Genomic DNA, 25,386 nt, shown 5'->3' with positions numbered 1-25,386 from the left:
CCTTGATTGAGCTCTCATAAATGTCAGGTTTAATATTGTTTGGGGGTTTTTATTGCCCTGTGACCATATTTCTCAATTTTGAAGAAATGTACATGCAACAAAATGCTATAAAATACAATAAAAAAAAAAGTCAAGTTGAAGAATAACTACCTGAAGCTAAAAGCAACTACAAACCTGATGGTGCACATTATTGTAATTGCAAACATTACTGTGGGGCTTTATTTATTAGAAAGGCACATATCTATCAAACCCAAAGTCCAGAAAGGGGCAAGTACTCTTAGTTGAAGGCTTATTTTCTGATACGTTACTTGGTTATGCTACTAAAAGAAAATAAGAGTGCTCCGTTGTTAAACACGTGACACTTCAAAGCCAACATGAAATGCATACACAACAATGTAATGTATTTCCAAGTGAAACAATACTAAACAAAAATGCTGTTCAAGAACATTATTTTATCTGTTGAGAATTCATGGGATCACCTGCTATTATTGCTGTAATGTACATTAACAGGTATTACAGTTTTTTCTCTATCGCTTTGTTTCAGTTCTTGAATGAGAATTATTTTTTTCAAAACAGTAAGTTCAAATCTCTAAACAATTAGCTTCTTGTTCACACCAGATTTGAATTTCTTATTCATTTAATAAAATTGCCTGTGTATTGACACATGTGTGCAAAAGAGTAAGTACAATTGTCTATAATTTGCACAATATCTAAATGCACATGGCTTGCTGATCAAAACTGATGAGTTGGTTCTCAGTGAAATTGTCATTCTTCACAACTTCTAAACATTCTTTCATTATGTGAGCCATCACATGCAAAATTATCCATTCAATTATCAAAATCTGTCAGACAAATAGTACATGTATATTCCATAAATATCTATGACATCAAATGTTTGTGATGTCAGCTGAATCTCTGGCCAGACCAACAAGAGCGACAGGATGTCCACCAAGAAGATGGGAACTTGTAGTGTTCCGTATTTTGAGGAGGTAGTATTTATTGTTTTTTTACATAAATACTGCAGGGTTTTTCATTGTTGCAGGGTTTTTTGTTGTTGTTTTTGCATGATGGCATTTTGTGCCAATTGTCTGTTCACTAAAATAATAATTCATTACATTTATATAGCACTTTTCTAGGCACTCAAAGAGCTTTACATAGTATATGGGGACTCTCTTCAACCACCACCAGTGTGCAGCATCCACCTGAATGATACGACAGCAGCCATAGCCAATACGCTCACCACACACCAGCTATTTGTGGAGAGGAGAGAGTAGAGTGATACAGCCAATTAATGGATGGAGATTATTAGGAGGCCATGATTGATAAGGGCCTATGGGGGAAATTGGGATTTGTAATGACCACAGACAGTCAGGACCTAAGTTTAACGTCTCATCAAAAAGAAGCCTTTTTACAGTATAGTGTCCCTATCACTATTCTGGGGCATTAGGACCCACACAGACCACAGGGGGGCTGGCCTCCCTAATACCTCTTCCAACAGCAACCGTAGTTTTCCCAACTAAGTCTCACTAGGTCTCCTATATATGACTTTACATGTAAGAAATGTGGACATACAAATGTGAATTTTCTGTTAACATTTGACAATGACAAAATAATTTCATTTCGGTGGCTTTGGCCAGTTTACTGATCCAATAACTAGGTTTTGAAGCATGAATTAAATGTTTTGGGTGAGTTACTACATTTTGCAGACATGCAATAGAATTGAGATATCCAATAAAACAGTTGTGATAATTGCACTTACAGCTTAGAGAATGTTAAGACTGTTTAAAAAAGATACAAAGCTATTGAGACAAACTGTAAATGACCATGTTAACTATTGCAATACATAGCTTAAAACAACATCTAAATAGCTATTTGGCAGTTGGTTAACATCAACCAATATAGTTAATGTGGTCTTGGTAACACTAGCCTAAAAAAGTAATTTGAAATGCAGAGCAAGTTATCACATTTCAAAGTTTATGATGACAATTTTATTTTATTTTTTTTTCTTAACTACTGTGCACTAATATATAATGCACAATACGGCCAGAAACATGTATTAAGAAAGTAAATGGAGTCCATTTGGAATTCATATTGACTTTAAGGGTGACACGATTGGTCTATGAGTGTGTTTGTCAATGGTTTTGGTTAGTTACACTCATTTAAGATACTGAAATCATGGCCAGTATTCATATGATATGGCAAATCAAAGACTTCTGACAAACATTAATAACCAACATGACATGCAAAACAGAATAAAAATGTAATCAATGTGACCCATAATCTAAAAACTCTAGATTACCTCAGAAAATCTGGTCTAATTCACACAATAAATAACATTTAAAGCAATTGATCAATGAAAGGCATCAGAAAGCTTATTTACATCAGTAGGTAACTATTACATCTCAAACTCATTTACTCACCCTCATGTTGTTCAAACCCTTTAGACACTCTTCTGTGGAAGTTAGGCAGAGTATCATGCGCAGTCAACATTCACTTTCGTTGTGTGGAAAAAAGATGCAATGAAAGTGGATGGTGACTGAGGCTAACATTCTGCCTAACTTCTCCTTTTGTGTTCCACGGATGTAAGGAAGTCATATGGGTTTGTAACGACATGATAATTTTCATTTTTTGACTGAACTATCCCTTTAAGCGGTGGAAGCAAGCAGAGACGACACAAGAACTCTATATTTATGGTGTTCAAGTTTAAAAAAAGGGATTTACATTGCCTGAAATTTCCCATTTGATCATATCAAGGATTCAGTAAAAAAGAATTTAAGACATAATAAATGTACAAGTTAATGTGGTTACAGTAGCAGTAATGGTCCATGCAGTGGAGGCCATCTTCAAACACAATGAAAATAAAACAGAGGAAGAATCAGATACAGAATGCTGTTCACAAAATAGTATCACAAGACCCACAATGCCTTATGGGAGTCTCTTCTCCCTGTACCCAACCCTGCATGTGCTGGTCTGATGAGGTCCATGAGGGGGATCCGTGAGGAACCTAAATAACTTCTCTGCTGTTCCGAATAGCACAGCACAGGACCATGCTGAAGACCATGCCAATTATCTGTCAACACAACAGAGGGTTTTACATATAAAGCTACCTTAAAAACGTCTGTGGACACTTAAACCACAGTACAAAGAAATTATGAATGTCATTGGATAACATTATGAAGTATGAAACTTTTCAAGCTTATCATAACATTGGTTAACATAACATGTCCATAGTTAATGTTGGCAAGGACACCTGTGTGAACTTGAGGGGAACTGACATCATACATCTACTTAAAATCACCTAGAGAATAGCTGGTTAAAAGTAGTTGCAAATATGGCTCTGAAAAGTGAAGTTAGTTCTGAGAAAAGGTCTTTATCATACATTTTTTACATTATGTTACTTGGTTTGATAGTTTGTATTTAATGGAAAAGTTCACTCCAAAATGTAAATTGTTTCATAATTTACTCACCATCTCTTTTCTGCTGAACACAAACAAATATTTTTAGAAAAATATTTCAGCTCTGTAGGTCCACACAATGCAAGTGACTGGTGATCAGGCCTTTACAGCTCCAAAAAGAATATAAAGTCAGCATAAAAGTAATCCATGAAACTCAAGTGGTTAAATCCCTGTTTTATGAAGAGATCTAATCGATTTTAGGTGTGCAGAGTGCTAGATGACACTAGGAAGTGTAACTGAGCTAGATGTCATGATCGCCAAGGAGACTGCTGTGAGATTTATAGTGAAAAATAAGTTACTTTTTGGTCTGTTCTCACTCAAAACTGATTAGATCACTTCAGACTACATGGATTAAACCACTAGAGTCTAAAGGATTACTTTTATGCAGCATTTATGTGCTTTTTGGAGCTATACATTTTGGTCACTATTTACTTGATTTATGGACCTACAAAGGTGAGATATTCTTCAAAAAAAATCTTAATTTGTGTTCTGCAGAAGAAATATAGTCAAACACATCTGTGATGGAGTAAATGAGAGAATTTTAAATTTTTGGGTGAACTATCCCATTAATGGAAAGAAGTTCATACATTTTAAAGTGTGGCTTAATTGTCCAAATCCATTTAAAATCCAAACACAACCGATACAGTAGTACAACTTTTAAAGTGTAACACAAGTTTGTCTTACCATAACACCTGCGATGCCAATGCCAACATATCCAATGATGAGGAGTTTTTCTTTGAAGAAATCATCTATAGCTTTGACACAATCCTTGGCAATAAACAAAAAGTAGAATAGTTCAGTATGACGTTCAGGTATGGAGTGTTAAAGTTAAAATAACAAATACGCCTTTATTATAAATGCAACATTTTTAAATTTGAGTGATTGAAAAATCTATTATGAAAATAGCCTCTATATGTACACCTTTGACTTTTTTGCAATTGTTTATAATTATTGCGTTGTCATGCATGAAAAAACTGTAGTAAACTCATTGTTCCAAACCTGTATGACTTTCTTCCATTGTGGCATTTGGAAAAAAGATGCAGGGAAACAGAATAGAGACTAAAGGCTACATTTCTGCCAAATATCTTACACAAATAAAAGAAAGGCATACTGGTTTGGAACAACATGAGGGAGAGTAAATGATGACATAACTTTAATTTCTGGGTGAACTATCCCTTTAACCATTTAAACTCTGATGGTGTTTTTAAAGATTTCTTGTTTTAGTTGCATACTCAAATTGAAAGGCTTATAACTCGACAAAAAACAAGGAGGGTCAAGTGTTTGGTATCAATTTAAAGAAAACATTTGAAATGTTTTAATGATATAGATTATGATGAATTCTGAGACTCTCCGCCTAAGAAACTGCTGAAAAATCACAAAAATACTTGAGCCAAAATGTCCTTTTCCCCCCTGATTTAACATTATTTGACATCTTGGGGTGTAAATAGGTGGCTCTGAAAAACTGCCTTTGTTTTGTTCTCTATAATGTCACCTGTAACTGTGTAAAAGTTTGTGTTGATATGACAAAGCAATCAAAAGCTATAGCATTACAAAATATATTTATCCTAGTGTCCAAAAATGTCTTTAAACAAATACAACATAACAGTTGTACACAAGAACTCATTACAAATGTACATTAGAACTAATTACACATCAATGACAAAAGGTATGCTCTCTCTCCAAAGCATGCAGGCATGAGTAACGAGATCTCATTCAGTTCCATTCTGTGTCATTTGAGCTATCATTGAGTCTGTGTCATGTACTTGGCACTATCTCATGGTGGCCATATGTAATTCAGAATCAGAATCAGAATCAGAATCAGAATCAGAATCAGAATCAGCTTTATTGCCAAGTATGCTTACACATACAAGGAATTTGTCTAGGTGACAGGAGCTTCCAGTCAACAACAATACAAACAATACCAAAAAAAACAGCAGCAAGGCATAGGTAATTAAAAACAAAAAAGAACACAAAATAAATAATTATACATATACGTACATAAACTCACCTTCATACATACCCACATACACACACGTGAGTGCAAATCTAATACAATCTGTATATAAAGAACAAAAAACAGTATATTATGTACAGAGCAATGTAAGTAATGGCAGAAGTGGATAAGTTGGATAATATAATTTAAATTAAAATTAAACTGTGTATTGCACATAATTATTGCTCAATGGGGGTAATTTAACTGTTCATTAGATGGATGGCCTGAGGGAAAAAACTGTTCCTGTGTCTGACGGTTCTGGTGCTCAGTGCTCTGAGCGCCGGCCAGAAGGCAACAGTTCAAAAAGGTAGTGGGCAGGGTGAGTGGGGTCCAGAGTGATTTTACCAGCCTTTTTCCTCACTCTGGAAGTGTATAGTTCTTGAAGGGAGGGCAGGGGGCAACCAATAATCCTCTCAGCAGACCGAACTGTCCTTTGTAGTCTTCTGATGTCTAATTTCGTGGCTGCACCAAACCAGACAGTTACTGAAGTGCAGAGGACAGACTCAATGACCGCTGAGTAGAACTGTTTCAGCAGCACTGGTGGCAGGTTGAATTTCCTCAGTTGGCTGAAGGAAGTACAACCTCTGCTGGGCCTTTTTCACAATGGAGTCGATGTGTATCTCCCACTTCAGGTCCTGTGAGATGGTAGTGCCCAGGAACCTGAATGACTCCACTGCTGACACAGTGCTGTTTAGAATGGTGAGGGGGACAATGTTGGGGTGTTCCTCCTAAAGTCCACAATCATCTCCACTGTTTTGAGCGTGTTCAGCTCCAGGTTGTTTTGACTGCACCAGACAGCCAGCCGTTCAACCTCCTTTCTATCACGCAGACTCATCATCATCTCGGATGAGGCCGATGACAGTGGTGTCGTCTGCAAACTTCAGGAGCTTGACAGAGTGGTCCTTGGTGGTGCAGTCATTGGTGTACAGGGAGAAGAGTAGTGGGGAGAGCACACATCCCTGGGGGCACCAGTGCTGATGGTACAGGTGGTGGAAGTGAATTTTCCCTGCCTCACAAGCTGCTGCCTGTCCGTCAGAAAGCTGGTAATCCACTGACAGGTAGAGGTGGGAACAGGGAGTTGGTTTAACTTAGTCCGGAGTATATCTGGTATGATTGTGTTGAAAGCCGAGCTGAAGTCCACAAAAGGATCCTTGCGTATGTCCCCGGTCTGTCCAGATGTTGCAGGATATGATGCAAACCCATGTTGACTGCATCATCCACAGACCTGTTTGCTCGATAAGCAAATTGAAGGGGGTCCAGAAAGGGTCCAGTGATGTCCTTCAGGTGGGCCAACACCAGTCTCTCAAATGACTTCATGACCACAGATGTCAGGGCTGACAGGTCTGTAGTCATTAAGTCCTGTGATTTTTGGTTTCTTAGGGACGGGGATAATGACTGAGCGTTTGAAGCAGCATGGGACTTCACATTGCTCCAGTGATCTATTGAAGATCTGAGTGAAGATGGGGGCCAGTTGGTTAGCACAGGAGCGAAGGCAAGCTGGTGAGATGCCATCTGGTCCTGGAGCCTTCCTTGTCCTTTGCTTCCGAAAGACACGGCACACATCGTCCTCACAGATCTTTAGTGCAGGTAGTGTAGCAGGAGGGGGAGGAGGGGGTTGCAGGAGGTGTTAATGGTTGTGTGAAATGAAGGTCCGAGTGCATGTGGGGTGTGAAATCGGGCCTTTCAAATCTGCAGTAAAACACATTCAGGTCGTCAGCCAGTCGTTGGTCCGCCACAGGGTTGGGGGTAGGAGTCCTGTAATTAGTAAGTTGTTTCAGGCCACTCCACACTGATGCTGGGTCGATTAGCTGAAAACTTGTTTTTCAGCTTCTCAGAGTAGCTTCTTTTAGCCACTCTGATTTCCCTATTCAGTGTGTTCCTGGCCTGATTATACAAGACTCTATCCCCACCCCTGTAAGCCTCCTCTTTGGCATGACGAAGCTGTCTGAGTTTTCCTGTGAACCATGGTTTATCATTGTTGAATGACAAAAATGTCCTAGTAGGGATGCACATATCCTCACAGAAACTGATGTATGATGTAACAGTATCTGTGAGCTCGTCCAGGTCTGTAGCTGCAGCTTCAAAAACACTCCAATCAGTGCAGTCAAAGCAGGCTTGTAGTTCCAGCTCTGCTTCAATAGTCCATCTCCTTATAGTCCTTACAACTGGCTTGGTTGATTTTAATTTCTGCCTGTAGGTCGGGAGAAGATGAACCAGACAGTGATCAGAGAGACCCAAAGCTGCACGTGGGACAGAGCGATATGCATCCTTTAATGTAGTATAGCAGTGGTCCAGTATATTCCTGTCTCTGGTGGGGCATGTAATGTGCTGTCTGTATTTGGGCAGTTCGCGTGTGAGATTTGTTTTGTTAAAGTCCCCAAGAATAATAATGACTGAGTCCGGGTATTGTTGTTCTGTGTCTGAGTCTGAGATTTGATCAGCAAATCTTTACAGATCAGCAAATCATAATTACAGTGAACGATCCTCTCACCCCATATTTGGATGACTTCCACCTCTGGTTGCAGTGATCTAAACACTAATACGATTAGTTTAGCGGTCCATGATGCTGGACAATGTACTAAATAATTTCCGATGAAGTCATCTGATCCAGGAAAGCTAACTTGTTTTTTTAGCCGGATAGCACATTGGAATAGCTAATGATATATGCATCAGATTATGCTTCGTGTGGGCTTGTTTTAAAAATGATCGCCTCCTCTAAGTAATGTTATGTGATATTTTGTTCCATTTATTTTTTGTGAAGATATAAGCTTAAACGCAGCATATAAGCAACACCTGTTTACATGCAACATGTATGTCAAATACACTTACATAGCTATTCCTCACTATATTTCTGTCTGTGAGTAAAATAAACATATAGGCTGGTTGTATTCTACTCTTTGAGAGATTTCCAACAACATATGACACATGGCTATTTGATCAGTTTGATGTTTTTACAGATTACATTAAAATGTGCAATGCAAAATTATTAATAAATTATCAAAGCACTTATTCAGTTTTGATCAAATTGCCTACATGCATTGTAAAGTACAGCTTTAAAACAATATCTATTTTGTGGTGGCCAAGACTGTTGTTATTAATATTTTGATAATATTTATTTTCTTGGCGGAGTAATATGCTGTATATATTTACTTTACTTTGTACACAGTCTTTAGAAGCTACCTTTAAAGGCACTATATAATAAATTATGTTTATATTATCATTTATAATGTATAAAGTCTTTCTTATTGCTCTACTAATTCATTTAAATGGGCTACAGCTACAGTAAACAGTATATTCGCATGCTATAGCTCAATGGAATTGATCTAAAGTGGTCTGCTGATTAAGATCAACTGACAATATGAACTTGACAACTCAAGCTCGATGTGACATCATCTTTTGTAGCCGATCAATGTGTCTGCCTGGCTACTATAAATAAAATACTGGCGCCTATGTGCCCCTCTGGGCTTATCGGATCAAGTGACTCATGGGACATCTTGCCACTGTCTGCTTCATTACATTCTCTAAGCCCCGCTTACCTATTCTACGCCACCATTCTCTGTCCCCACCCACCTCCACCTCCCCCTTCACTCTTATTTTAAATGGCTGCCACCTAACGGCTTGAGTTACAACTACTCTGCATTAAAAACTGTGAACCTAGGAGAACTACTGTACAGTATTTGTGTCGTTTAAGTGACACTTACAATTAAATCTACTGTGAAAATGCTTCCATTTCACACTTTTTTAAAATGTTATACAAAAGAAAAATGTTTTTTTTAAATATCATTACAGAAAGTTTTTTTCACCAATTCAACCATTTAAGTAAAATGCTGAGAAATGTACATATTTTTAATAATTTCTAAATATGTGGCTTTTTTTTTTCTTTTTTTTTTTTTTTTACACGGACTATCAGGTCTTGAACAACTCTGGGCAACTGCTGGAGTTCATGCCCATTTAAGTGCATCCTGTCATTAAAGCAAAAGGGGGACAAAACAAATATTAAGAAATTCTGAAATTCATGTCAATTGTTTAATCATTTACTCAAATTGTTATGCTGAAAATACGAGGCTCATTGACAAATAAGGGTGTCCCAAGGTATTTAAAATGAGAAATCTTTTAAAAATCTAGTTTAAAGCATGTGTCAAGTTCATAGAAACGTAGTTGCTAACACTTTAAAATAAGGTTCCATTTGTTAACATTAGTTAATGCGTTAGATATCATGAACAAACAATTATTAATCTTTGTTAATGTTAATTAAAAAATACAATAGTTCATTGTTAGTTCATAGTGCATGAACTAATGGTAACAAACACAACTTTTGATTGTAAAAATGTATTACTGTTGTTTATTGTTATGTCATGTTAACTAATGTTAACAAATTGAACCTTATTGTAAAGTGTTACCATGTAATCTTTTTGTCCATGTTGGTTTCACAATTTTTTAAAATTATTTCTAGCATTTTCAAAAAAAATAAAACAATTTAATAATACAAAAATAGACATTAAAAATGTCATGTGGTGTAACTACCCAGTAAAAGGTATTAAAATACTTTACTTGCACCTTGAATACGTGAATTACGTGAAAACGTGAAATACGTGACATTTTTTTCCAGGTAAAATAATAATAAGATGCCAAATAATGCCAACATCTCTTTAATGAGACTTTTACTTTGTTGTCCTGTCTCCGTACAGTTACACCAGGGTTTCCGTTGTCCGGTAATTACCGGACATTGGCCGGTAAAAAAATTAAATGTCCGACAAAATTAAATCTCTCCGGTCAAATTGTCCGATTAAAATTGCCTAATAATCCCGTCCCCCTAACACAATCTGAATTTGAGAATAAGCCTAAAATACACCGATCTCTTGCTATGTTATAAAGGAACAGGCTCTATCGTTTGAAAGTTATGAAACAACATCGCATGCTGCATTTCAAATAAAGCGCACGCCTAAAACGGCTGCAATATAGACCTAAACAACGAACGATTGAGTGAGACGTTTCAAATATGGCCAGGCCCAGGCAGACTAGCTTTAAAAGCTTTTTTCAGAGGCCAGACGATGGTGAATCAGGAACATCTCATTATAGATAGATCAGTGCTTCTAATCCGCGCATTCGTGCAGTTTTTTTTCTCTATCATCAAAACTGAATAGCCTATGTTCATCAGTGCATGGTTACAGTCTATATCAAGCAGGGACACGTTTGTGTGCATTTTATTTTGTGATTTCACCGGAATTAATAGAGAGTCTCCGCAACGGCGATAGATTGAAACGCGCGTCCTAGTGAAGATTGCGCAACTCGCGCAGCGCGTCGTCCATGCAACTGATAGCAGCGGACACGAGCGCTCAGCTTGATTTCAAAAACAACAGATTTTAGCGCTAGATCTCTTATTTAATAACGGACTAAATGAATGATCTGCTAGTTAACTGGAGATGTTTTATTTATTTGTATTAGGTACATCCGTGCCTCAATGTTTCAAAAAGTGAATGTGTGTGAAACCACAGTAAAAAACAATTGGCGTTGATTGACGCCAATCGGACGTTCATGTTTTTTTTTTCGTCTATTTGAAAGTTAAGCTAATAATAATATGTTGCATTCTATACGGCCTGATTGTGTCATTTTTTAAGTTACATAGACTGCCTCCAGTTTTCCTCAACTTGACTAATTAAGAGGCGATATATTTGACCGGCATATCATCAAAATGTCCGTAAAACGAAACCTCTACCGGCACCATTTTTTTCTAGCGGAAACTCTGAGTTACACCACTTGACATTTTAATCTATATGCCCCAGAAAAAAATACCAAAACGACTAAGAACTTAGCAATTGAAAACCTGTTTAAATTAATTGTTTTGTGTCAATTGCATTTTAATGTATTTTTTAATAATTTAATAGATTTGGACAAAACATGAGCATGTCATTGACCCACTAATAGTAATGAAATATTATAAAAGATTATAAATTATAATGATAAAACAGTGCAATATAGAAGCATTTTCACTAGAGGGATTGTGCAACCCACATTATGTGGCAGATAATAAATAAAAAAAATAAGAATAAATATTTGCATTTACATACCTTGTCATATCTGTTAACAGTGCACAATGAAGGGGGGCGAGTGGACTCAGTCCCACAACACTCAAGCTATAAAATGAAAAGTATAGAATATGGCATAAAGACACTGCCAAAATGGCCACATATGATTTATTAACAGTGTGTTTGCACAAGAAGTGCTTGACTTACCACATTGTGATACACGGAGGTAACAATAGTAGTGTTCTCATTTTCCATAATGGACTCATAATAGTTTTGGACATCTTTAATGATCTAGAGAAAAACATGTAAGGGCATTCATCATATCATGTTCTTAGGTGTCAGTTACTTTCATATTTATGCTTGATAATATATTTGATACAGTAAGTAAAATACCTTATCTTTGTTCCAAAAGCCAAAGACTCCAGCAGCAATCTCTGCGCCAAATATCACCAGAAGACAAGCGAAGAACTACACAATACAGAAGAGACTTCAATTTATGTGTGCAATGTCTTGCTTTATGGCAATTCAACAGTATCAGGACATTGGGTTACTATAAATATTACTATTACTAACACAGATCAAATTATTGTAGAATTTTAATTTTATTACATTATTAGACAAAATGTCAAACCAGGTGGCATCTGCAAACAGATTATGCTCACAATTAACTTTCTTAGCCATTTTGTTGAATTTTGATCTAAATTATGAATAGTATATGTACAGTTTAAATTTGTATTGTACAACATATTTCCTCCATTTTGTTGAAAAGTGTGATTGAGCTATTAAATAAACAGCTTTTGTCTTGATACTTGGTTTAATAATGCAATTACATTCAAACACTTTTAAGTCTTAAAAGTCCAAATATTTTTAGGGGCTGTTATATTCTTGAATAAAGTGGTGTTTTTAACCACTATTCACATTATTTAGTGTCCGTGAAGGCAGCAGGTGGGGTTTGTGAAACAGTGTTTGGTGATGCATTTATTTGTTTACTGTTACATAGTTCTTACCCACCGATCCCAGAAGACATTGTGACTCCCTCACGGCCCCAAAACAGCCCAAGAACCCCACCAACATCATGACACCTCCAGCTCCGATCAAGATGTACACAACTGTGAGGAAAACAGAGTATGCAATGTTTAGCCTTTTCCAGTATTTAATTTAACCATTTATAAGTCAAAAACTTTAAGCTTAACTTGCAGTTTCGTAAATAACCAGATGAGGGCAGAACATGAACATTCACTCAGCAAGCAATTCATACTCCACTAACTCTGACAGAGTACTCATTTAGGAGTGCACATCACGATCAGACATGAGATACGAGCTAACCAATTACTGACAAGCACCATCCCTCATCAGGCATTTTTTATGCATCAATTCGAATGTGTTTACCATTCCCTCTAGCACTACTAAACTTGTGTTGCACAAGCAATCTCAGAGACATTGCTTTTGGTCCCATGGAAACCATGAAGTAATTGCGTTCACATAAACATTGGTGAGTGCAATTCAGAGGTTGCATTTTCACAAAATTTTTTATTTTTACTCCACTGAGGGTTAGGTTTAGGTTTGGGGGCAGAGTAAATAAAATATGCATTCCCATTGACTTTATTACATAATTTTGAACTTAAAATACAACTTGCCTTTGGTGCCTCTCTGTGGATATTTCACACCGAAATAAGAGCTCACACGTGCCCATATATTTAGCTACACTTCCAGCTTCGGACACTGGGGGCAGTGATTCAAATTTTGGTAAGCACAGACCAAATTCAGAGGAACATTTGACCTCCTGTTGCCCAGTTCACAGTGTGATCATGAATGAATGAAAGTTATATTTATATAACGCTTTTCTGACACTATACTCAAAGCGTTTACACACTTTACTCAATTCATGGCAGTTTTTGCATGTGGACCCAAGTGTACCTTACGGAAGCCCTGAACCACAAGATTGAAAAAAAAATAACGGTGAAAAAAAAATACAAAAATAAAATCAATAGTGTCTCAGTTCCTTCCTGAGTTTAAGTCTTAAATGTATTTCTCTCTTCCTACGTTTGTTTTCCTCTACAAAAAATGCATGCGGTACCAACCTTGGCCACCAGGTGACAATATCAGTAAACATGTAATCTTGCTTTTAATGCTTTCTCTGTTGCTATATAGCTGAATAATACATTTGTTATTTACTTAAGGGTTTGCAAACCTTAATCAAGACAAAATCAGGTTACACATGTTTGATATGGCATTTGTTGTCGTGTATCAACTGGAGTAATTTTTTCAGTGTCTATGCTTTTGAAACACACTATCTACTGCAGAAGTGAAGAGTTCCAGATGAAAAATATCAAATAAATATCCAAATATTAAAATAGCAACTCATTCACACAAGAAATGACCTCAATACAATATGTAAACATCTTAATTATTTCACCTTAAACATTTCATTTTGATAAACTGGGTGGAAAAAAAATGAATGTGATACAATTATATTTAAAAACATATTTTTTTAAAAATCTCTTTCAATCCCTGAAAGTATCTCCCATTATATCTCCATTGCAGTTGAGAAAAAAAAAATTACATTTTAAAGAAATGTGAAAAAAAAAACAAAAAAAAACAAAACCTTGCGGTTCAGGGCTTCCATAGTACCTTAATGATGACTGAGAATGAAAGCAGCTGATTGTTATTTTATAAATCTGTGTGGGCGTTTCCTGACAGATGGTGAACATCGAAATCACCCTGACCTGTTCGGTACTTTCCCACTCAATGCAAACTACATTATCACACAAAAACACAGGAGAAGCAAATGATCATTGCAATTCTAATGTTTAGCATCATTTAAGCAGGGAATTGAGGTATTATGAGGTTCAAAACCTCATCCTCATCCTCACATAACACCAACAACCAGAATGTCAAAGGCCACAGCTCAGCAGAAACAAACAGTCTTTGTGTATACAACACATTCAGTCACCAAAAGCTTAACCTGTGGTGCCCCAAGACCCTAATCATATTCACTGTTAACTACACCGTTAATCTACTGCTCTCAGAAAAGATCTCCAAAAGCATTAGACCATGCAACAGACCATCTCCTGCAACAAACCATGCAACATCCAACAAACAGAAAATAGCTTGTTTTCAATAAAACTACATGGGTGAATCTCAAGAAAATATGTCCTGCTCACATTTCATCCCAAAATCAAAAGAAAAAGTATTTTGCAGAAAGATCATAAAGCCTACAGTATATTTAGGACCATTAACAGGGTTCCCGCCCTTTTTGACCAATGAATTTCCATGACTTTTTCATAACCTTCCATGATTTTTAAAACTCAACTTTTATAATGAATCATTTAGACCAATTTGTGAAGCAATTGACTGAATTAAAAATAACTGACTTAAACGAATGGTTCACTGACAAATCAGCAGATCACTATGGCTTGGAAGCAAGTTTTACTCTAGGCAAGATAAATATTTAGTCAATGAAATATTTTAGAGCAGAGAAAAACTAGAAAAAAATTCACCACAGAAATGAAGGCTTCACTATAGAGACCCCATACTTCTGTGGTTTTTAGTTTTAGCACTGAGGCCATTAATATGTGAGTGTAATCCTAAAAGTTTATAAAAATATATACTTTTAGCAGATGTACGCATATATAATTAATAGTCTTTCTATTTTGGGAAAAATGGACCAAAAATATTGATGACTCATTTTGCACTCAAGGGTTTATCCACGATTTTGTCCAATAAAGCGCTCTCTAGAATGAGAATGTCCCTCCCACTAATACCACATGCACTGACTAGCAATAGACAGAAGCAAATCCTAGTTCATTTCTGTGATGTAATCTAAAGGCTATTGACTTTAAAAAACAAAAGGGATGAGTCATATCCGCTTTTTCCCATTTTAAAAAGTTTTTTAGTATCCGTTTTACTTTTGAGTAGGGATGCCCCAATGTATCGGCTTGCAATATTTATTAGCCACTTATTGAGCAAATTAAAACTATCTGCATATCGGTTATAAGCATGAAACCGCAGATATAAAAAACTGATGATTTATTTATAATTAATAGTATCACACTTTGTAAAACAAATTTAATTGGCACTCCTAAGAACATGTCATTTTTTATTTGTATTCTTTCTCGTTCTCACGTTAATGTAGAACAAATGTCATAACTGGACGTGAAAGTTGTGAAACGTGCCTATAGGCTACATGATGAGGGAAACCATTCAAAGCATAAAAAAATTAAATATCTGTAATGTTATCTATCGGTCTACAAATGTTTGTTAAAATCTCTGAAAAAATTGCTAATTTTAAACAATGTTATTTTATATTTCATTCTGTATACATTGAAGGCAGTACAACAAATACTACCATAATGTATGCCTATATACACTTACTGAGCACTTTATTAGGAACACCTGTACACCTACTTATTCATGCAATTATCTAATGAGCCACTCATGTGGCAGCAGTGCAATGCATTAAATCATGCAGATATGGGTCAGGAGCTTCAGTTAATGTTCACATCAACCATCTGAATAGGGAAAAAAGTTAACTGGACATGTTCTTGACATTAAACCTGAATTAAATAAGAGTTTTCACAATTATTGAACACTGCATTCTATATCTTATTTTAGACATTCATGTTGAGCAGATTTTCCTGGTCTTGTTGTCATTCTCCTCTTCTGGCCCATTAACTCACCATGGCAACAATTCAGTCACCCCAGTCACAGAGCACTAACAGCTTGAGACTGTGGTTGCTAGGATGGCACAATCTCCCTCAAGGCCAAATATGCTCTCTTGCCACCATCTCTGCACAACTTTAGACAAGCTAAGGCCATACTAATTAATGACAAAAGATAAACAACACTGAAATCCAAAGGACTGGTGCAGCTAAATGCAACTAAATATGGTATCTGGTATTTGTGCCTCATAACTGGACCAAACAAATGAAGACTTAAGAGGACAGTTCACCCAGAAAATTACAATTCTTTGGTGTTTCTCTGAGATTTAAGATATAGACTTTACATTTCAGATATGGCTCAAAAGAAGAAAAACAAATGCTTGCAAATAACAGCCAAATAGCACAGCGCTGAAGCTTTTGTCATGGTTCTATTAGAGTTGAAGGAAGGCAAGAGGCACAATATAGTATAACTAATCCCCAAGGGAGAAAATAAGATGTTGTTTTCCTAAGACAGGACAAAGGAGATTTGACATTAGTCCTCTGAGAGTTCAAAATACTGAAAACAACCCCCCCCCCACACACTCCTCTTCACTTCCTTATTGCCAAAAGATGGAAAACATGCCTGCAGAAGTCACCATCATATATAAACATCCCTCCTTCTCTTCTTATACTATAAACACTCAACATCTTTAAATTGACAGAAAGCTTCTATTAAAGGCAGGCCTTATTATATTTGAAAATAAACATGCAACAGTGTTTTATCAATAATGTACATGAAAATATGAAGACTTGAGTAATAGACAACCTTGGCTCATCTTCAACAATCTCAGTGTTTACTGAAAGATCTGTCTTTTGCCATTCCTTTGAGTTTCTTATAAAACAGATAGTTCCGTTCCTGGATGTAGACTGATCCAACGAGATCACATGGGAAATCGACATGTTGCTTGCGAACGTTATGTACCCTGAAATCAACCCCATTATGTTGAATTGCTGACAAACGGCATCTATTATCAGACATTTTTTCATCAATTAGAACGTGATAACATTTCCATTTAGGCCTAGTGCTACTGATAGAATATTGAGCAAACAGCATCAGAGACACAGGTTCCGGTGTCGTGGAAACCAGAAGGTAATCGTGTTCACGTAAACAATGGTGAGTGTGATTCTCAGGTTGCATTTTCTCTGTAAAATTTAATTTTTACTTCATTGACACTTAGGTTTAGGGTTAGGGTTAAGGGGTAGAGTTATGCAATCCTGTTGACTGTATTACATAATTTACAACAAAAAATACAGCTTGCTTCTGGTGCCACTCACAGAAACTGGAGCTGTCGCATGCCAATCAATGAGTTCTAAAATATTTGGCGAGAGCTATCAGTTAGCATTCCCAATCTTGCCCCAAGTCGCCATGTGACTTGCTATGTAGCCGCAGAAAAAAGATGTCTTCATAACACAAAGTGCGTGCGGTAATGGTAGGCTACAGTAATGTGAGTGTGGCATGGGCGATCTATAGGCAAAAAAATGATACAAAAAAAATAACTATAAATAAATTACCAAGACCACAATTTTACACCAGACCCTGAAGAGTGGCGATTATCACAATTAAAAGCTGTCTTAAAATGCCATCATTCCAGATTGATGTATCATGAATTATTCATTACAAATGAATTCACAATTATATAGATTGTATAGATTGATCAATATGTATAAATAACAATGACACAAGACTGCAAAATCAAAAGCTCCCATTTATTTGTTAGATTACTCAGGCTATCAAATGCATATGCACATGGAGTGCAAGAAATCTATCTTTTTTTTATTTTTGCTAAATTCTCTATTGTTTTCTGTTTTTGTTTCCATGCGTCAGTAACTGCTACAGTAAATGGGCTAGAGCACATGTTGTTTGCCAACTGATATTCTTCTGTTTCTGAGTAGAGCCTGTTTGTTCCATGCTTAAGCATTTTACCAGGAAATACTTGATATTTCGTAGTGTAAAAGTGATTGCATCACACTGCAGAGCTTCTATCACTTTTGCTTTCTGTTCTGCTGATGACACTGAGAAAGCAAAAAGTCTTCATTTTTTATTTTTATGCTTTCATATTAAAGTTGTATTAATTGAGTTGCTATCAGTTTTATTGTATCATGTTTTCACTGAACTTGGTGCTTTAACACATTTAATACAGTACAAAATAACAAAACTAGGGATGCACTGATATGAAAATGTTTAGCCGGTACCGATACCCATGTAAAAAAAAAATTGGCCGATACTGATTCTGATACAAATATTTTGCCACTTACCTTATTTTTTCATCAGATCACGGTTTTGCTCAGGAATTAAGTTTTCAAAACATACAAAGAGGAACAAAAGCTTTTTCTCTCTGTTCTAACAATAAATAATTTCAAATGAACATGGACTGGATCTGGTGAACACATGACAGGCCAAACTTTTAAAGAGAGCCACAATAAAACATAAATAGATGATACAAATATAAAAAAATATTGAAAAATAACTAAATATTAAATCATGATGATTTATGTAAAAAATAAAAAATTTTTGCACTACTGTTTTCAAAACATGTTTTAAATGTTTGTATTGTTTATAGTAGAACATCACAAATTCATATCATACATATGTTGGGCAATTCCACAGAATGGAAAAATAAAAGTTACCAAAGGAACAAAATGCCCTTTTAAGGATTATTGTGGTGTAATGGATAATGGAAAATGCCATACACACCGCTAGAGGGTGCCGCTTGCTAACACAGTGCTGACTTTATTAATTGCACAACACCATATTGTTATTTAAATCTTAACTCAATCATGCAGCCTTAATGGATACCATGCCAATTATAGTTTGCTGGTTTCAATGCGTTTTGGATGGTTTTATCTCATAATGTATAGGTAGGTGCTGCTATCACAACTGTCACGTCTGTACCAATGGTTTTTCCTAATTTATGTGAGAACAAGAATTATTATAAATTAAATATTGTATGTTTTAAGGAGTGCCAACCCTGCTACATTCTGTTGCTATCATTATTTCTGGATTGTACATTTAAATTGAAAGAGTTTTTAAAAGTGTGCTTATAATTAATTATAAATGTACCATCGTTTTTTCAAATCAGTGTTTTTAAGCTTAAAACAGATTTGCAGATGGTTTTAATTTGGTCAATAACTGGCCGCTAAATATCGGCGGCCTATACATTGGTGCATCCCTAAACAAAAAAAACACTGGGAAAAGCTTAATGTTAAAGGTGAAGTGTTTCTATTTTTTTAAAGCTAAAATAATTGTGGAGGGGTAAGTAAGACATTCATTGGTTGACTATTCCTATCTTTCAAATTGAAAATGGTGTGTGAAGACACCAGCTTTCCATCCTACTGCAGCTCACCAATAGGCTCCTCTGGGGACAAAACCAGGGCTGAAGGGGAAATAACCTTTTTATAATTCACTGACACCAGTTCCATGTCCTCTCCTGTGAGAAATCAGCTATAGCCATTAGTAGGAACTATCAGTGTCTCTGCTCATTCATCATGGCTAAAACCAATATTATATGCACAATTACTGAGGCCATTAGGGTTCCATAATGCATATGGGAAAATTTCAGCCTGAAATTACTTTTGGAGCACAGTGCACTGTTAATGTTAGGTGTTGGTGGTGGGTCTATGTAAATAACTGCAAAGTATGAGTTTATTTGGTTGTAATTAATAATGTACTTGCATAATGACAAAATTAACATATTCAATCACATAAAAAGAAGCATTACAAACAAGTATAATTTTAAGACGGCATGACCATTGACTTCCCACAGTCAATTCACTGACACTATGATTTATATTGCATAAAAAAACTGGCAAGCGTTTTCTTGATCTGGCAAGCTCTAATCTGATTGGCTGCCTTTATAACTTTCGGGAGTCAGGGTGCACACGTTTACCTGTCCACAAGTATTTTGCTTTGTTTTCTGTAAAATAATCAGTACAGTATAACCAGTGGGCAACTCTTGGCCAAAATAAGATGCAAAGTGGACCAGACTTTATGCCGAGAGTCAAAAGTCTGGGTTCGACTATAATTTGGCTAATGTTTATGAATCCAACCTAAACTGTTGTGTAAACATTGCTGTGGGCTTTAACTGATGACTCACCAATGAAGAAGTTTTCAGGCGCATCATTTTCGCCAAGGAGGGAGGTCGTGTCTGGGTCAAACCTCAGCCATAATCCCACCGCCAACACAAGTGATCCTGACAACTGTAAACAAGAGTAATACAAAACCACAAAAGTAAACTCAAACCTCAAAACTACTAAAAACCACAGAATTTCTATTTTTGGGTTAACCATCCCTTTAACAAGAGGAGAATGCTCTTTCTTTGACATTTGCTGGTTTACTCTGTAACTTGTCTTTTAATGTTCTGGAATAGGTTTATTGAAGTACAAACACAAGTGTTGAGTTTGAGAACAGGATACTGTTGTAATTTGCCAATCAGCGTAATCTGAGGGATAACCTTGATGGAAATAGTCCATTGATTGAAATTCTGTACGATACAAAGCTGTTGTGACGTAAGGATACCAATAGTTAAGTCCATTTGCCTTTTGTTGTCTTTCTTTTTTCAGTGGAACACAAAAAAATATTTTTCACATCAATGACGTCAAACCTGGCACAGCACATCTTGAGGTGCAATGTTTAAATTTGCACAAGTATGGATAAAATTTGAGAATGGCAATGGGAAATGTTTTCAGCAAATGGATCATTGACAAATAAGGATGTCTGAGTTAATAAAAATCTAGTTTAAAATACATGTGAAAAGTTATTATAAATGTAATCTTTGTGTCCACATAGCATTTTCTAAAAACAATTACATGTATTTAAAAATGTCATGTGGTGAAACCATCAAGTAAAAGGTAATCAAATACGTTCCTTGCACCTTCAACAAATGTAAGTGTACACAAATATGAATTTTTAATATTGAACATCAAGAAGTTTTCTTAGGGTTACTCCATATGACCTGAACAAATTGTGCATTTTCATAAACATTCAAGAAAGAAGTTTTTCAAATATGAATATTTTTAAAGAAATAATAATAAAAGATTCTTCTACACTACTCATGCCAAAATTTCTTTTTTCAAGAATTTCAGGTTTTAATGAGGCTTTGCGGATGACATTTTACTACTTTACAGTAAGCCCAAGAATAAATATCCAAATGACTTCTGAGTAGAGCCTGTTTGTTCCATGCGTATGCATTTTACCAGGAAATACTTGTTATTTCATAGTGTAACTGTAAACTGATTGGTTCTATCACTTCTGCTTTCTGTTCTGCTGATAAGATGTCCCTGAGAATGCAAATAATCTCTATTTTTATCTTTTTTTATTTTTATGCTTTCATATTAAAGTTGTTTTAATTGAGTTGCTATCAGTTTTATTGTATCATGCACATGATGCATGAATGAAGTGACACTAGGGGTCTTTCTTGAAGGCCTTGGATACCTCTGAACTTTTGAAAAATCCAATGAGAAATTGGCAGACAGAATTTGCATGTCACTCCCCCGGACATATGTGTATAAAAGGAGGGAATCGTGCATCTGTCCATTCAGGTTTTGCACTTAGGAGCCGAGAATGAGGTTTGGCAGTTACAGTGGCTCGGTTCAGCGTCGTGGCCGGGGGGACACAACGTCTCGTTCCCTCCATCGGGGAAAGGGGGTTACAATAGTAAACTAGACGTTCCGCTTCTGTCGCTCACTCAACACTGTGTCGAATGAAGCGACACTAGGTGTCCCTATTCAATCACGCCATGTACGTGAACTGCTAATGTAGGAGCGGGCAGGCAGAGTGCACTGTTTTTTTATCCACTTTCTTTGTCTTTTAAAAATCTTTTTTTTGCGGTTTATTATCATGCAGTAACACACTGACATAGTGATTGTTGTATTTCATCATGAAATCAGAGACCCTCCCCTCGAAATCCAGACACAAGTGGTCACAAGAGACACATGGTTAAACTAGGTGGAAAAGGGGCCATAAAAAAGTGTATTCAAGTCATTGTTTTCTGTGAATTGTATGTTTAACATATTTTTAAGTAACTTAATAGATCCTGACCCCAAAAAAAATCTAATAAACATGTCACGTCATTTAAACAAATAACGACTTTAATTTTGAACTTTCATCACACAAAGTTGACGTATGTCTTCAGAAGACTTGGAATATAACGCACAAATTGCATGGAGTACACTCATGGCAATTTTACTGTGCTTTTTTCCCTTTTTATAACTTTTTTAACTTAATCATAATACAGTTTTTCTAAATGGAAAAGAGCGGCTTCTGTCACCCATGCAAAAATATGGAAGATTATACTAAATGTTCCATAAAAAAAGAAAGTCATACAGACTTGAAACGTCATAATTGTGACAAAATAATGAGTTTTAGGGTGAACTATCCCTTTAAATATACGCCATTCTCAGTTTGTAGGAGTGTACTAAAAAAAGACTGGAGGAGACACGAAAACAAACCAGGGTCGCCATCTAAACAAAATAATTGAGTTTTCCTGAGACACAATTTCTCAAGTCTTGGTCAAGTTTGCGTTCACTCACTAAGGGCTTGTCACACTCGCTATATACACTATACCAATATTGGAATCTATATATGACGCCTAAAAATCTACATGTTCCTATGATGCCCAAAAATGTTATCTAGGAAGGCAGTTCACTAGGATTTGAGACGCAGACTACATCTGTCACAGACAACACGACAAACATCGGTAGTTTGTTGTTGTTGTTAGTTAGGGAGACCCCACAGAAAACGAAACCCTGCTAACTTAAAACACATTTTTGTGCCAAGGAAGGAAAAACATCATACAGATGCTGGCCAGCAAAGCATGTGACATCATCACGCACTTATTTTGCAATACATATATGCTTCTTTCAAATAAATGGTCGCACTTACCCAGAATATGAAGTTGAAGACAAAAAGCAGGTATTTCACGCATTTCATGCCCCCTTGAACTTTGCCCATCCTGCCTGTTGTTTCGTTCCGCGCGTTCGCAGTTTCGACTAAAATGTTTAAGTAAATTTGCGGGCCTTTCTCTGAGATGTAGGTCAGTAAATAATATTCGAGCAGATTTCGCAGACGGACCGCTAACAACAGCGCTGTTTGCTTGTGCAGTTTGCCGAGTGAGCGATCACAGATCAGCACCGCCCATTGGTCCAGAAGGAACGATGGGCAAGTTCATTGTTTTTACCCGCGTTTTTCCCAGGCTGCTGTACTGCCTCTGTGCCTCTGTCTGGTTACAGACCTGCAGTCTATGTTTATGAATATACAGGACACGAATATTTCACATACACCCACATATAGATAGATAGATAGATAGATAGATAGATAGATAGATAGATAGATAGATAGATAGATAGATAGATAGATAGAATCAGCCAATCGTGTGGCAGCAGTACAGTGCATAAAATAATGCAGATATGGGTCAGGAGCTTGAGTTAATATTAACATCAACCATCAGAATGGAGAAAAAAATTGATCTCAGTGATTTGGACCATGGCATGATTGTTGGTACCAGATGGGCTGGTTTGAGTATTCTGTAACTGCTGATCTCCTTGGTTTTCACGCACAACATTGTCTAGTGTTTAATCAGAATGGTGCCAAAAACCAAAAACACCCAGTGAGCGGCAGTTCTTCGGAGGGAAATACCTATGTCTATGGACATAGTGTTCCTAATAAAGTGCTAAGTGAGTGTATGTTTTCACAAAATTATAAGTAGGTTTGTTTTTATTTCTAACTGTAGAAGTGTAATTTACCAAGCTAGAGTGTAATTTACAATGCCTTCATGATGTGGTCAGACATTCAGGGTATTAATAATTATTGAGTCTCTTTCAAAAGGTTTGTCTCAATACATCAGTTACAATCACGGTCATCTCATTGGTGAGAGGATGCCATTATCTGTTGTGTATGGTCATATATGGTCAAGCTCAGAGCACGCCAGATGAGATCATGTTTCTAACATTTTTAGTAGAGACTCAAATGGGTGTATTTATACCTATGTATACATACTGTAGCAGTGCAACCATACTAAAACCATTAGTCATAAGTAATTATATACTTTAGAAAGTTGAGTCTTAATGTGTTGGAATGTTCATCTTCAGTGAATTGTACTTTGGTTTTGTAGTGGTCTTTTAAAAATGATATCTCCTGTTTAAGATGAAAACTTAAAAATTCTATAATACACTGATGCCAAAACACAAGTGTTGTCAACAAAGAATAGATTAATCTTGTTGCAATTGTACTATCTCTTGAAATAAAATGCACTGGACTGAGTATATAAAACATTGTAAAGCTGTAAATGCTTCTAAAGTTGAGTTAACCTTATAGACTTTGTCCTTCAGCATAGTTTATTATTTCAATTAACAAAATCAGAAGAAAAAAAAAACCCTTAATATGGCAGAACTTTGCAAGTATACACAGACACACAGTCTGTTTTAAAGGATTTACAAACTAAGAGTAAGACAAGTAAAGTTCATCAGGCTCATTTGTTAAAAATAGATTTACAAGTGAAAAAATTTCTTTGAAATAGAACCATTCATTGTTTTGTTTTGTTTTCAATTACCAGTTCTTAAACTATGACATTTGGTGCAATAAATCTCCAGTCCAGTTCATTAAGTTACTTTAAGAGTAGTGCTCATACTAGTGATCAAATATGTGTAGTACAATTATTTTATTCTGAATATTGTTTATGACAAATTATTAATAAAAGAACGTTACACTACAGTGAAAAAACTTAGTTATTGATGTTGTGTGTGTTTAGATAGGTGTACTTGTAGGTAGGGGGGCCCCATTTTGAAAATCTGCTTAGGGCCCCCAAAATGTTAGGGCCGGCCCTGGGGTCCCCTCATGGTGGCTGCCATGTTAGAATCACATGACCAGTCATGTACTATTTGCACAATCTCAGTAACCGTCCTATTATTGGACACTTTCACTCAATGAATAATCATGCTTGACTGTGAATAGTGAATTTCTACAATGCCATCGGTAACTGAAAACCATTGAGTTTGAATGATGCTGCATCCACACCGCTAGGTGTCAGACGACAAATTCCAGAGTGCTTCTTTAAATCATCATCATAAAAAAATAATCATGTGCAAAATTAATAAGATATGAAATTATGAGTCCCCATTGTTGAAGAATTAATATTGTTTATGTCATATTTTATCAGGTTCAGTGTCATTTGTTTTTATTTATATTTATATTATGTTTGCAATTACTAAAGTACGTT

General features: G+C 36.1%; 1 protein-coding gene across 1 annotated transcript; it reads right to left on the bottom strand.

The window, feature by feature from the left end:
- Positions 1-90: 90 nt before the first annotated feature.
- Positions 91-23,385, bottom strand: LOC127646370 (CD81 antigen-like). The gene is made up of 8 exons (XM_052129940.1): positions 23,055-23,385; positions 20,269-20,371; positions 12,486-12,583; positions 11,868-11,942; positions 11,682-11,765; positions 11,517-11,582; positions 4,140-4,223; positions 91-3,070 (listed from the first exon to the last, which is right to left on the bottom strand). Exons 1-8 carry the CDS (start codon positions 23,121-23,123, stop codon positions 3,005-3,007), a joined length of 645 nt encoding a protein of 214 aa, XP_051985900.1. The 5' UTR covers positions 23,124-23,385; the 3' UTR covers positions 91-3,004.
- Positions 23,386-25,386: the final 2,001 nt, after the last annotated feature.

This window comes from Xyrauchen texanus, chromosome 7 (genome assembly GCF_025860055.1).
Source record: "Xyrauchen texanus isolate HMW12.3.18 chromosome 7, RBS_HiC_50CHRs, whole genome shotgun sequence".
NCBI classification, from domain to species: Eukaryota; Metazoa; Chordata; class Actinopteri; order Cypriniformes; family Catostomidae; genus Xyrauchen; species Xyrauchen texanus.
Note: the sequence above shows the minus strand (reverse complement) of the source record. Positions and strands in the feature narration are given on the sequence as shown.